The sequence below is a fragment of the Passer montanus genome, unplaced genomic scaffold (assembly GCF_014805655.1).
Source record: "Passer montanus isolate IOZ18808 unplaced genomic scaffold, ASM1480565v1 scaffold12, whole genome shotgun sequence".
Lineage (NCBI taxonomy): Eukaryota > Metazoa > Chordata > Aves > Passeriformes > Passeridae > Passer > Passer montanus.
The window spans coordinates 13839730-13854023 of NW_024358722.1; the positions used below are offsets into that span (position 1 = coordinate 13839730).

Genomic DNA, 14294 nt, shown 5'->3' on the forward strand with positions numbered 1-14294 from the left:
AGTTATCCAACTTATCCTTGAAGAAAACCTGTATTTAAATTTCATACACATTTTTATGAATCTGTTTTGAAACAAAAAAACCTACTTTTGTTCAGGATGGCTCACCCACCTTAGCTTCAAAAAGAAGAGGTTAAACAAAGTGGACACAAGAACCATTAAATATTAAGATGCTAACAAAGTCAGAATCATTTTCACCATTTTACACCTCTACTACACATCTTTAAAACTTACAGCTAGTTTTATGAGGTATTCAGTACCCGGGAAAAGCTGCGGAATAGTAAAATCCAGAAAAAGTTCTGTGCTGTTATAGATTACATTCCACTTCGTAAAATTCTGCTCATTGGTGGCCATGTAAATTATATAGCGATCTAGGATTCCATTTACTTCCACTGGTTCTTTCCATCTGCAAATAAAAGCAAAATATAATTAAGATCAGACCAAATAAAGATTCAGACCATGCTAAAAAATGTAAGGCTTTGTTTAGAGGACTTCATGTGGTTTATTTTGAGAATTTGAAAACCCAGTTATGCAATCATAAAAATAAATCTAAGCCATACCTCTAATGCAGTATTTGTACTCAGTAGATAAATGATTACACACAAAGCAGGGGCTACAAAAGGGGCATATCACCAGAACATTTCCTGCACTGAAGTTTGCAGAGGCTATGCCCATATGTAGGTTATACTGATTGCGTAAAGACAAAATGGAAATTAAGTTGGCAAGTGATAATCAGAAGGTTCACAGAACCACTAAACTAATCACTTCTATGCATTTAATCATAATAAATTTAATTTTATGTCACAAACCCTTCCCCTGATTGAACTCACTGGAATTCTTGAATAAACTGATGCACTATTGTGTTGTCAGGAAAAAAGAAATCCTTACTTACTGTACATATATTGTTCTAGAATCCAAAACTGTCAGAACTGGGGCATCTACGTGAGATGGTGGCAGCTGTGCTGTAAACAAGGTGACCTGGGAACTGTTTGCACAGCCAGCAAGCGTGCACGCAGTGAGCAGGAACTGGTGCGGTGTGAAAACTGCCAAATCTAGGGCAAAAAAAGAATACGAATACATGGTGTATCCATTTTAACTTGTTTTCCTATAGCTTTCAGACATGAGTAAGTTAGAAAATCAAGAGAAAGGGGGACCAGTGTCTCCTAAATGTTTCAGGTTTGCCCCAGACGAATGAATAGGTACTGGTTTTTTAGTAGCAGACAACTGCGAATTTTGACTACCCATAGATCTGTGAGGTGTGTTTTGTCTGAGATAACCCCAGTGTACTCCATTTACACCAGAATGTACAGCAACCAACCAAAAAAAAATAGATTTTCAGGTGCTACATACTACATCAATTTGCTACAGTGGTAAATGAACACCTTTGAGATTATTAAATCAAATCAGATTAAATTAATGGAAAAACAAGTACAGGTTCATTAACACAGCTGCATTATATATATATTTCAAATGTGCTGTATGAAACAAGAATGACAAGCATCGATACATACAACAATTCGCTCCGTGCAGATTTCCCTACAAGCATAAACACAAAGGAAGCTTATTGTTGCAACCACTCATACTGATCCCTTCTCTCTTTGCCTGTTTGGCTGCATGAACACCAAACACTCATAAAACATATTTCAGTAAAGACAACCCATCTAATGCTATAGGAAAACAAATGTTCAATAGTTATTAATTTTGAAGCTATCTTGAGTTTCAATTACTGCAGAAAATGGTGAATAAAATGTATCATTTTTGCTGAATAAGTATTCTAAAAGATCATCTATTCTTCCTTATACTAATAAAGGAATGTTTGATAGAAAAATTGTAGTATAAAAATAATGCAGACATAATTTTCTAGTATTTTCCATTCTCTTTTTTCATTAAAATACAAATCTTAGACTTAAACAATCAAATTTTCCTTTTAAGAAGGAATTTACAGTTGAGGTGTTGGCAACAGCATAAGGCATACAGGTAGAATGTTTATTCAATAAACACACATTTTCAATATGTCAGAAAAGTCTTGTGTTTTTGTAAGACACAATAAATAGTAGTGCTTTCAGAACCCAATAGTATCAAACTATATTTTTTACAACATGCTTTTGAGCACAAATTTAAGAATTCTGGTTGGATGACAAAAACATCACCAAAGCAAAACTGTTGCAGACCCAACTTCTCCCTCATTAGTTTTCCACTCATATAACACCTTCAGTCCCTGCAGGAATGAAACTTCTGATTTGCTCCACTCTGTGTAAGGAGAGAATGAACTTGTGCATTTTTATTGAAAATACTGTATCACACAGTGTTATTGTTCCATGGAGCACATGGCAAAGTGTGAGTTAAAAAAAAAATGCTGCAGCTAAAAAAATCATCAAGTGAATGCCTATAACAGTGACATGTTTAATCAACATAATGGGACTGATTCTACCAGGGTTAAGCAGTGCTTAAGTCAGTGAGAGGGGGAAAGCACACTCCAGAGCAGGTGCTCAAGCTGGCTCAGCATGCAGAGAAACTCCGTGTACTGCACTGGCTGCATTGCTTTCATTATTGTACACCTTCCTGGGTCCCTTATTCTCTGCAGCTGCCATAAGAGAAGCCACAGAAAATGCAGATGGAGCTCAAAGTCTGTGACACAAGTATTACATATTCCATGTTGTGGGTGGGCAAACAAGTGACCAGAAGGATTTTACTTTCAGCAATCCTAAAATGAATAGATGAAAGCAATTAATGGAATCTGTATAATTCATAACCTCCTGGATATTGATTATGCATTCTTCTCTCAAAGTTGAAAATATGTGGTAGGGCTTCACCAAGAAGAGTGAATATAACCCAAGGGAAGGGAAAAGAAAAAGTTGATTTCTCCTTTTCCATTTGTTTATGGTGGAGCACTCTTTTCCCTGTCAGTGTGGGGTTTGATGCAGACTGTAGCTGATGAGATTACTGGCAGGCATACATTTGTGGAAATACCTTGTGTAATTTGAAGAGGGAAGAAATTTTTTGAAGAGTAAGAGAATGGAAGATGGGGAAATGCTTTATTTTCCTCCCTGAAAAAAGAACTGACTACAAGGTACCTTATGTGTCTCTGTACCAATAATGGAAAAAGCAAGAAAAGACAGGGAAACATGGAAGGTTTAAAAAAAATAACAGCAAGGAATGGAAATACAGCACATATGAGCATAGAGATCATTTGAGATCAGATGATAAACATACTGAAAGGGGAGGAAAGGATAAGAGAGTTTTAAAAATAGCTGAAAAATAAAATATATTTAAAAAGCAGTATGTCACCAGATTCAAAAGTAAATCTTTATTGCTTATCTTGATTTACTAACACCAAAGTATTTTTTACTACTAAATAGAAAGATTCAATGGAATCTCAAATATTTAGGTAGGATAAAGGCTAAAAAGAAAATTTTCGTTTGTGTAAGCAGAAGAAGAAAACAAAGAAATTCAAAGCTTAGCAATGTCATTCAAGGTAGGAGCTTTGCCATCATTAAAATCTCTCCATAGACTTCAAACTTTGGATGAGCCAGCAAATATAGGGAAGGCAATATTTCTAAGAGGTTAGAAGCCGAAACTGACAAACTGAACAATAAAATCATATTACATCATAATCACTATAATTATTCAATACAACCTAATTTGGGAGATATTTTCCTATTTCAAGTTCAAAGTGTTTCATAATGGATCACTGGATTCAAACAGCTATGGATTCAAACATGAATTTGAAAGAGGGAGGAGGTTCTTAAAACTACAAAGCCACTGTTTGTCAAGGTCTTCTAGCAACAATGCCTTGCTTTCTATTTGCTTGATTGCATAATTTGCATAAGATCAAATGTAGGCAATTGTGGACATGAAAAACAGATCGCTCTCAAACACATTAGAAACAGATCCACAAGCATTATGTGGAAATGTGTAACAAGAAAATGCACCCCAGTGCATGGAAAATGCAGTGACTAATGTCAAACAAAGTATAATTTACAATATAGGGTGTGAATTATTTGTTATTTTACAATTGATTTTATGTTGTTGCTGGATGAATTTCATTGATCTCAATTTACAAGACCAACTCAGTAAGGACGCAATTACTCAATTTAAACCCACAGCAAAACCTGAATTTTTTTTCTTAAAAATTTGCTTGATCAGGTTATATCACAATCTGTTCCATAATTCCAGTTACCTGATTTTAATTTAAAGACGAAATATTTCTTATTTCAATATTCCAATAACTACTCACTGAAAACACTTATTTCTTACCAATATAAAGCTAAGCCTAGAAATTACAGAACTTCACTGATGAAAAAAACCCTAAATTCAGGATTTGGTTCTGTTCTAATTTCTAGACTCAGAAGACCAAAAAGCACAAAAAGACAAATAAAAATATCCTTTTTTGAGGGTTCAGGATTCCCTCAAGTCATCTTATTAAAGTGGAAGGTAGACAGAAAAATAATTTTGCATTTTTTGTGATAAAACAGAACAAAGGATGAAAACTAAAATAAAATCCCACATATCTATTTTAAACCCATTACTTACTTTCCCCAAAGAAAAAGGTGGAGCAGAGGGAGAGGAAGGATCAACCTGCCTTTTTATCTCTCTGACCTCAGAGGCAACACAAAAAAACTAAATAATTTTCTAACTCACACACCAGCAAGAGAATTCTGAACTGTAGTAAAATCAATATTTGCATACCACTACAATTATTAGATATGTGGGGTGGTTGGAACTTCCCACACTAACCAACTATAGTGGTTGGTATCCCTCCAGTTTCTAATAACTACCTGCATAAGTCCTGAGAGCACAATCGATGCATGAGACCGAAAGAATAAAGAATGACCCCGTTTGCATGGTCAATAAGAACACTCACTTGCTTTGATCAAATTTAATGGGTAGTCATTGAAAGATAATATGCAACACTACAGTGCCACTTTTAGCATGGGATTTGAGAGATGTTACTAAAAAAAAGTATAAAAACATAATTGGAACAGTCAGAAAAACCCCAAAAACAAAAACTCAACCGAAATGAAAGATTTAACAAAACATAAGCTTTCCCATTTAGTTGTCAGAATGGGACAAAAAATATATATATTCAAAAATAACACAGTAGTAATAGCTGCAATATTTTATTTTATCTGTAACTATCTTAACACTCTTATTATACTCAGATTTACTGCAAGAGAGCCACACACCCTTCTTGTTCCCCTCTTCCTCCCTATTTCCACTCTCCCTTGTTTCAGGCAGCTACTGTAAGGACCAGAAATGACAACGTGCTGCCTTGGTAAGCATTCATATGACTTGGGTAAGGAACCTCCCATGGTTTCTCAGGAAAATAATTGAGACAGTAGTTATCCTATTGCTATATTCAAAGGAAAATTATTTACCAAAATTGTAGCAAGGGATTGTTAGCAGCACAACAACAAAAACCTGCTGAGAGAGTTCGAACATGAAAAACTGCCAAAGAATTCCAATCACCACATAGTTTATGTAGGTACACTATACAAACACTTCAGCTCATTACTCACCTCCTTACTCTGTTCTCTCATCCTGTTTTCTCACAATCTGTTATATTAATTCATATTAACTTAATATTTAATTAGAAGATAAAATCCTTGGGACCATAAATCTTCACCACCAAATACAACCATGTCCCCTTCTGATTTCGTACACCACCAAAAAATCCCAAACATCTAATTCATATACTAAGTGTCAAGATCACATTATCAGGCTTGCTCCATCAGACATCACTAGTACTTCTCTGCCTTCCACCATTTCCTGGAAGCAAGCAACAACTCCTATTCAACTTTTAGTACAGTATATGCTCTTCTATTTATAAAGCACCAATCACTTAATTATATTGACTCTCAAAGAGCCATCACTAATATACAACTTTCTCTGGAAGGGTATAATACTAATGCTGCATCATTTCATAGATTTGCAAACCCCATACCACACTCATCACTTCTTGGAAAATATTTCAGAAAAAAACAACGTGTCACAAATGACACTCCTTAGGTATTTCAGGCAACTCAATCAAGACAGAGGAAGTGCTCATGTATCTAATGGCGTAAATTGGCAATGGATGGCCTTCCACATGTACAACTGGCCCTTTAATTGAAGAAAACATCTATCTTTCAAGACAGCAGCAAATTCTAACATATTAATTAATAACTAAAAATGATTATGTGATTCGGTAATGTTGCAGAGTGATAAAATTTAAATAATTTTGTGAAGCCATTAAAAACAAATGCAAGTAATACAAGCAACAAGTAAACCCAGGATCACAAATAATTCTTTTCAGGAAGCACCAAAAGCTGTTGTTCTGCTCTAAGAAAAACAGCAAAGACTTTGAGACAATGGCACATGGACAAAATAACTTGGCTTCCAGCTCGCCAACAAATGCTGATGTGTTTTAGAAACTATTTGTTCAGCAGTAAATATCACTGGTTTTCCAAATTTCTTATAAAGGAAAAAATTCTTTACTGGAAGGGTGCTGAGACACTGGAACTGATTGCTCAAAGAAGTTGTGGATACCCAAGTCCTGAAGTGCTGAAAAGCCAGACTGGACAGAGCTGTGAGCAACTCGCTCTAGTGAAAGGTGACCCTGTCCACAGCAGGTCCCTTCCAACCCAGGCTATTATAAGAAATCCTCATTCCTTTTGAGATTTATGCACTTCAGAACAATTCAGGGAACTTCCAGGTCCCATCTTGGGAAATAAAGAGCATAAGACAAAACCGTTTAACATAGGGGGCATGAAAACATAACAGTTATGTATTGGATTGTGTAAAAGAGTTCTATTCAGAAGAAAAACACTTTGGCACAAATATGAAACAAAAGGGATCTTTCATCATTTCAGTTTGTAATGATTTTAAGAAATTACTAAAGATTTAAAATGCTTGAAAATGGTTCTGCTTTTAGAAAATGGACAACTCCAAAGCACATTAAGGCCTTTAAAGATAATTACGTTTTAACAGCAAAGATTATCAAGTTTATTTGCCTTCACATTTAGTAACAGTGTCTCTTGGTTATGGTCTTACACCCTTAATTGTTGCACAGTAAAACTTTTTGCCGTTTATTGTCCCAAAGTCTCATACTTCTTTGAGCCAAAAAGCATTCCGCAAAAGTTAGGTTTCATCCTGACCAATTCACAAGGCCACATAAACATCCATTCCTGATTAATGGGTTTCATTGTTCCTTTCTATTTTACTAAAACTGTTTTAATTTTAACCTTCCTTAGACAGGTATGCATTTTTTATTTACACATTATTCCTATGCCTATTATTCATATCTCATTGTAAAAGCTGGAGAGCAAGGATTCCAGTCTTTTGTTTTAAAGCTATATCCCTGAGATAGCTACTATGGAAACATTTTCCAGGCTGTTCTTACTCCCCAATTAGGACACACTAGCTTGAAATCCCAAAGGTGCTCAACTGAAGAAAACTCAAATCATGTGAAGTGCCCCACATCACATGGTTTAGAAAAAGCAGATGGGACACATTCGAGAAGAACATTTAAACTTCTCTTCAGACTTTAGCAGTTCCACCTAAATTGCTTTGTGACTCTAAGGACATGTCATGTCACCTTCCACAGAAGAATCACAGTGCTCCTTGGACTCCTCCTTCCCATAACATCCCTGATGTGTTTTCCTCTGACCCATCAGCATTAGTCACCATCAGAAAAATATGGAGGCATTATTTTGGAAGGTTTTTTGAAAGCTTCTCTTGCTGCCAAAATGACACAGAGCCAGTCCGCCAGTGCAAACATTCAGTATCAAATGAACCTCCTGAACTTCCAAGTTACTTCTTTGCTGACTATAATTAAAACCATTCACTGTCTCCCTTGTTTACTCTGAGTATAAAAGCTGGACAAATAAAATGAGTTTGAAGGTCAGAGGGGGAAAAATCAGAAAGAAGACAAATCACATTAATTTTTACCAGGCACATGCAGAGAAGTAGTTGTTGTCAATAACACTATCTTAGTTTGATGTCCCTCTTCTTCATTTCTTTACACATCATAAGGAATGAAGATTTTAAGATCTAAATGAAAATTTCCTTTCACAAATGCTTCCAATCCATTCACAGAATTTCTTATTCCAGCTTAAATAGAGATGAGTTGCTAGTATAAATCATAAGAACCATAATGTCTCAGTCAATGTTTAGCCCAAAAAGTGAAAGAGAAAAAAAACGTGGTTTGGCCATTTTACCTCTGTATTACTTCAGCTTTATATTCACAACTGGAAAATATATTTGCAGTAGGCAAATACATTGCAAATTTGAAACTCAGATACCTGCGTTTGTAAAAATGGAACTACTCTGGATTCACATTAGTATGACCAAGAACCCTTTGGCTCACCAGCAGAAGTACATCCTGTATTCCCAAGTAATTCCAATCTTGCTGCAGTGGGAGAAACAAAATTTAGACCTACCTAACATTTGGTGCTGAGGTAACTGTATGAAGTGACAGGCTGCCACTTTTACACCCACAGCAGAGCACATGCAAATGTGTCGCTGCGGCAAGTGAGATGTGGTTATAGATGAATATATGGTAAGCAACAGCAACTATTACTACCCATTTTATATAAATCAATAGTGCAGTCTCATCTGGAGCAGCATATATTACAGAGTGCAGAAATAAAGTCTGTCTGGAGAACAGCAGTGAGAGAGCAGAGACTTACAAACACTTTCTTAGGAAGAGAGGCTACAAAGAAAGAACCTCAGAGAAGGAAACAAAGAAGACACAGAGGGGTATAGGATAGTAAGTACTACATAGAAAAGCAATTAGGATGCTCTGTTCACTTGAATTCCCTTTCAATAATAGGAGGGGGGGTGGGTGGAGGAAGGGAGGGAAAAAGGACTTGCAATAAATTCAGAAAGTAGAATTTTCAGAGACACTCACCCCACCTAAAATTGTGGCACATCTAGTACTGCTCACAAGATGATTCAAGGTTATCTTTGCAAATCAAACTTGAGGGGAGAAATATTAAGTATCAATATAATATTTTTTAAATTTCTTATGTAAGCATCACTATAATTTGCAAATCTGCACAACATTCCTACAAGATTTCTATACTTCTCTTTCTGTATCTGAGACAACTTTGGACTCTCTAACACTGTGTTTAATTTTACATAAGTTTTTTCTGCCAAGCAAAGAAAAAGAGGGATGGGATCAAAGAAATTAATTTCTAAAATAAATATTTTGACAAAACTTAGACCATTGTATTTGTATATTTTTCTTACTATAATTTAATATGCATACTAAATTACAAAATACCATTTTAATGCCAAAAAAAAGTCTTAACCAACAAAAGCCAGTTCATTAAACAAGCAGAAGCTTGAGAATGTACACTCAACACTAGAAATTGCAACTTAAACAATAAAACTACAACAAGGGCTCTTTGAACGGCCATCAACTACAGGTTGATTAAATTAATAATTTCTAGGTTGTGAGTTTTATTTAGCAATTTCTGCATTTTACACCCATGGTGAGTAACTTTTTTCACCATTTTGTACAGACCCAGGCATGTGAGATGATTAAGGAACAATTCTCACCATCCAGGCAAGCCATCATGTGATTTAAGAGTTTCTGTAGAAGAGATAGCATCACCTTTCTAGGACCAGAACAGCTCTGTACTCCTGAATTATAGTCAGAGGATAAAGGAGTTTGCCAAAACATTACTGGAGTGCTGGAACAAGGATAGTGGGAGGACTCAGCTTCTGAGTACTGCTCCTAAACAAGACAATTTATAGCAAGTTAAATCTGTTGCAAGACTACAAAAGCTGAGCTAGTTTTCCCTGACCACAAAATAAGCAGCACAGTAAAACACACTGTATTTTTATCTGCTCTTCTCTCTCCTTAATAGAACAAGCAGCCCAAGCTACAGTGTCATTAATATGGTCAATATGTGATTGGGCAAAATTATTTGGATACTTTTTTTGTTTTGTTTTGTTTTGGGTTCTTTTTTTTTGTTTTTTGGAGGTTTTTTGGGTTTTTTTGTTGTTGTTGTTTTGGTTTGGGGGTTTTTTGTTTGGGTTTTTTGTTTGGTTTTTTTGTTTTGTTTCATTTAATTTCATATTTACTTTCAAAACACACACAAAAACAAAGGGGAAAAAAAGAAAAGCCCAAAGTTTTTTTCAACTTGACATGTTGCACTACCCAGTTATGGCGTGTAGTGTCAGTAATGCCATCAGATAACATAACTGACACAATCTGATGTGATGCATTAAACTGGGATTACCAGAATAAATCATGTTTGTGGGTGCACAGATCACAGGTGGTGCAGTCAGCTGCTCTGTATTATGGCATATCTATAGGATGTGCAGATTAGGATATAATGTCCAGAAGCTTGCTCTCATTTGTGAAGTGCTTTGCAACCATAAGTCAATAGTAAGGAGCCACAAAACAGTTATAATGGCATAAACCATCATCAGGGAAAAATACAAATCGATCAGTGCCAGCAATATAAAAGGAAGAGCTTGCATCTGTCCCTGGTCTCATAAATTCAGTGGCTGTTGCAGGCTTTTCCTCTGTCCCACATGTACTTTATTAACAACAGTAACTATCATAAATAATAATAATGCAGAGTAGTTTATTTCAAGATGAATGTTCTTCTTATTATCTGTTGATCCCATACGTTATTTCTTACATGATGTCTGTGTTCCTCCTGTTAATGGGAGGGGAGAGCTAGCTAAATTTATTGCTTGAAGTTTATGCCTTTTAATTGGCAACAGGGTGTTATGCCCAGAAAGTTGTCTATGTAGGCTCATTGAAATATCTGCATACCTTAACCAGCATGTTAAGCCTCTACAAAGGAGGCATAGAATTTACATTCTGCTGCGTGCTATAAATAAGTAATAAGAACAGATTAGAATTATAAATTTACGCCTACTAGTGAGAGTGAGATGCATAATTCACAACTGGCAAACCCTTAAGAGGCTTTTGTATTTCACCCCACCCCACCCCACTCCCCGCTCCAGTCTTGCCTGTGTAGAACTCACTATATTGTTTAGTCCTGCTGTTTCACAATTTTAATTTTTCTTTTTCAGGATAGGTTATTTAGGTTTTATAATTACTACTTCTTTCTTGCAGAACAACTGACAATATATTAGTAGTCAGTGCTGGGTATATGTCCACATTATGTTACATTATTGGTATCATCTTTATGAGTTTTCTTGTGAAACTCAGGGACACAACTAAGATAACATATGACTTGCAAGTGAAACTTCCCTATGCTTCCCTAGCACTGTCTGTTGGAGCAGGTCCAAAGCAGAGCCACCAAATTGATTAGGGGGATGGGGCACCTCATTTATGAGCAAAGGCTAAGAGAATTGAGATCATTCAGTCTGAAAATAGAAGGATTTGGGGTGATCTAATTGAAGCCTTCCAATACCTGAAGGAAGCCTGCAGAAAGACAGAGAGCACATAGTGACAAGGGGGAATGGATTCAAACTGGAGTCAGTTTAGATTAGATTTTTAAGAGGAAGCTCTTTACTCTGAGGGTGGCAGAGGCACTAGAACAGGTTGCCCACAGAAGTTGTGGCTGCTCCTTCTCTGGGAGTGTTCAAGGCCAGGTTGGATGGGGCTCTGAGCAACCTGGTCTAGTGGAAGGTGTACCTGCCCATGGCAGGGGGTTTGAATAAGATGATCTTAAAGGTCCCTTCCCACTCAGGCCATTCTATGATTTACAACTAACATGACATACTGCTGCTCTAGTAGGACCTCCTGGAGGAACAGACTAATCTCTACATCGATTCACATCCTCAGCTTCTCTGCTGAAGCCTGAAAGTACCTGTTGTGACCACAATTTTTAAGATAGCATATTAAGGCCAAGATTTTGCCAAAACTGTGGCTTTTCCCCACAGCAGTGCTACCTCCAAAAACTGTTACCTAGTGATTAGGTCTAGAAACAAAGATCTATTTCAGTCTAGCTGCTTTACTGTTTTTTTGTTCTCTGGCTGCAGCACTACAGTTTTGATTCACGTAAATCCCAAAGAAGCATCACTAAGGACAGGCTCTTTGATGAAGAAGTTTCCTTGTAATTTCTCTCAGCTGTTTTGAACTTAGACTATTTATCTACCTGGATTTTTCCTTTTTACTGCATGCAAATATTTTAAATTATTTTCTAGCTCTATTTACCATTTGTTTATTTTGCCTTGATCTCTGCCACACAACTTCTTTTCATATTTAAGACAAGACTTGTACCTTTTTTATGCTAATATTTCTAATTTACTAATCTTTTTATCTATTCAGTGTATCTCACTCTGTTTTTAGTTTTACATGACAAGCTTTCTCTGCAATTTTCTCTGCCTGTAAACATAGGAGAAAGACTTAAATTGCACATGTATTTTAATTCCCAGTACAATTTAACAGCTTAAAAATTGTTAGGCGACATTGCAACAAAGATATTAAATCCCAAGAGTCATATCTCGAAACATTCAAAACACATTAGTTGAAATGTTTAATCTAACATTCTTGAGCTGATGAAAAGGCTAGCATGCCAGCTCATGATATTTAAAAATTCTTGTCAATTGGATTCAATTTTTGTTCCTTGATCAGAACAAAAAAATTACTAGCACTATTAAAATTAAGTGATCATAAATATCTCTAAAGCTGAAGTTGATATGAAATTCAGCTTTCAAGAGGAAGCTATTGACATACAGCATCAACATGGATAACTTTCTATTATTGATAATTTCCTTAATTTTCAGCATTTCTCCTAGAATAGACTGAAAATGTCACTTATGCATCCTTTGTGTGAACTCCCCCAGTCTAGCCAATGATCCTGGATAGGTGAGACACAAGGATCCAGAATACCCTAATAAAAAAAGAAATCAAGATATGCAGACTGTAACCATGACTTAAATGTACCTCTGTAATCATGGAACCTGGCACGTCCAAAGCAACCAACACAGAAATAACAATGTTTATCACCCACATTTCTATCCATCTTAGGACCACAAGTCTAAGCCTTACTTAAAGCACACTAATCTGAAGCTCTTCTTACATCTTTAGCTTTATGCTCACTTGAATATTCTTTCCCACTAGTTAATTTCCTGGTAAACCCATCACTTTAATGTGTCACTCTATTTATACAATAAAAACCATGGAAATGAAAGATATAAAAAGAGGAAAATCCCCACCACTTTTCAGAGCCCAACTACAATCTATGTAAAATGCTTCAATCAGAAATAAATCATCACAAAAAAACATATTCCATGGAAGACTAGTGAAAAGCATGATGGAGTTCAGTTCTGGCTAAAAAAGGCTATTAAGCTTTATGTAAACAATTTAAGCAATCAGTGTAGAAGCCTAAATTACATTGCTGGCAGTGATAACAGGAAAGGAAGTATCCTAGAATGCCTCCCATGGTTTTTGGGACAAGATCCTTTCCTTTCATATGCTTCCACATAACTTAAGAGGAGATTTTGAAAATACATTAATACTCCAATTGTACAAATCACCAAATATTTTTTTTTTAATCAAACTTACATCCAACTATTTTATGGTCTGATAACACACAGTCTTGTTCACACACAAGACAAGACTCATGCAAGATGGGAAACATTCAGAAAAGTCTGGACTTACATTAATTGGTGAAGTATCTTAGAAATGGAAGTTCTAAGGAAGTTTCTCAGACTTATTGAAATTGTAAGTCCAAAACGCGTGCAAGAATCAAGGATTGCCCTTTCCATAAATTTGTTACCTTACAGCTTTCTGGTTTTTTTCAATAAATAATGTGCAGAAAATATTTCAGCAATGATAAATGACCTTCATGGTCATGGATTTAGTAAAACCAAAGGAAAGGGGAAACCCACCTAGAAGTTCTGCTGTGTTGTTACCTGCCTGTACAAATTATCACAATTTATCAATATTCCAAGGTTAAAAGAATGTTGGGATATACCAGGTACGGAGAGAAGGGTCTGTGTCTAGCACTAGCCAATGAAGAATACATGTACTGCTCTGTCGAATTATCACAGCTGACAAACCAACACAATTTGTAATGCAGAAGCATGGAATAAAATATCCATTTCAAATTAAATATTCATCAACTGTTTAGCAGTTCAGGAGACCAAATGTTCCTAAATTAATCAGGAGAACTATGAGTATCTTTTCTAGGACATAAGGAAAAGCTCAGATAGAAGATTCATTATGCAGCTGGAAATATCAAGAAGGCTGCCCCATTCTATCCAAGCCTATTAAGTTATGGCTAAATGAGGTGTGTCCTTAAAAATGGATCCCTTGAGATTCAAGCAGAAGCAGCAAGTTTGGGCTTAGTCCATCTGTGCAAGAGGTGTCATATCTTTAT

General features: G+C 35.9%; 1 protein-coding gene across 1 annotated transcript in view; it reads right to left on the bottom strand.

Annotated features, from left to right (window-relative positions):
- The window catches only part of USH2A (usherin), a 372312-nt gene that overhangs the window by 186774 nt on the left and 171244 nt on the right, over positions 1-14294 (bottom strand). The window contains exons 33-34 of the mRNA XM_039697803.1: positions 890-1049; positions 232-403 (exon numbers count right to left, since the gene is read on the bottom strand). Of these exons, the coding sequence (XP_039553737.1) occupies positions 232-403; positions 890-1049 (332 nt within the window). The remainder of the gene's footprint in view (positions 1-231; positions 404-889; positions 1050-14294) is intronic.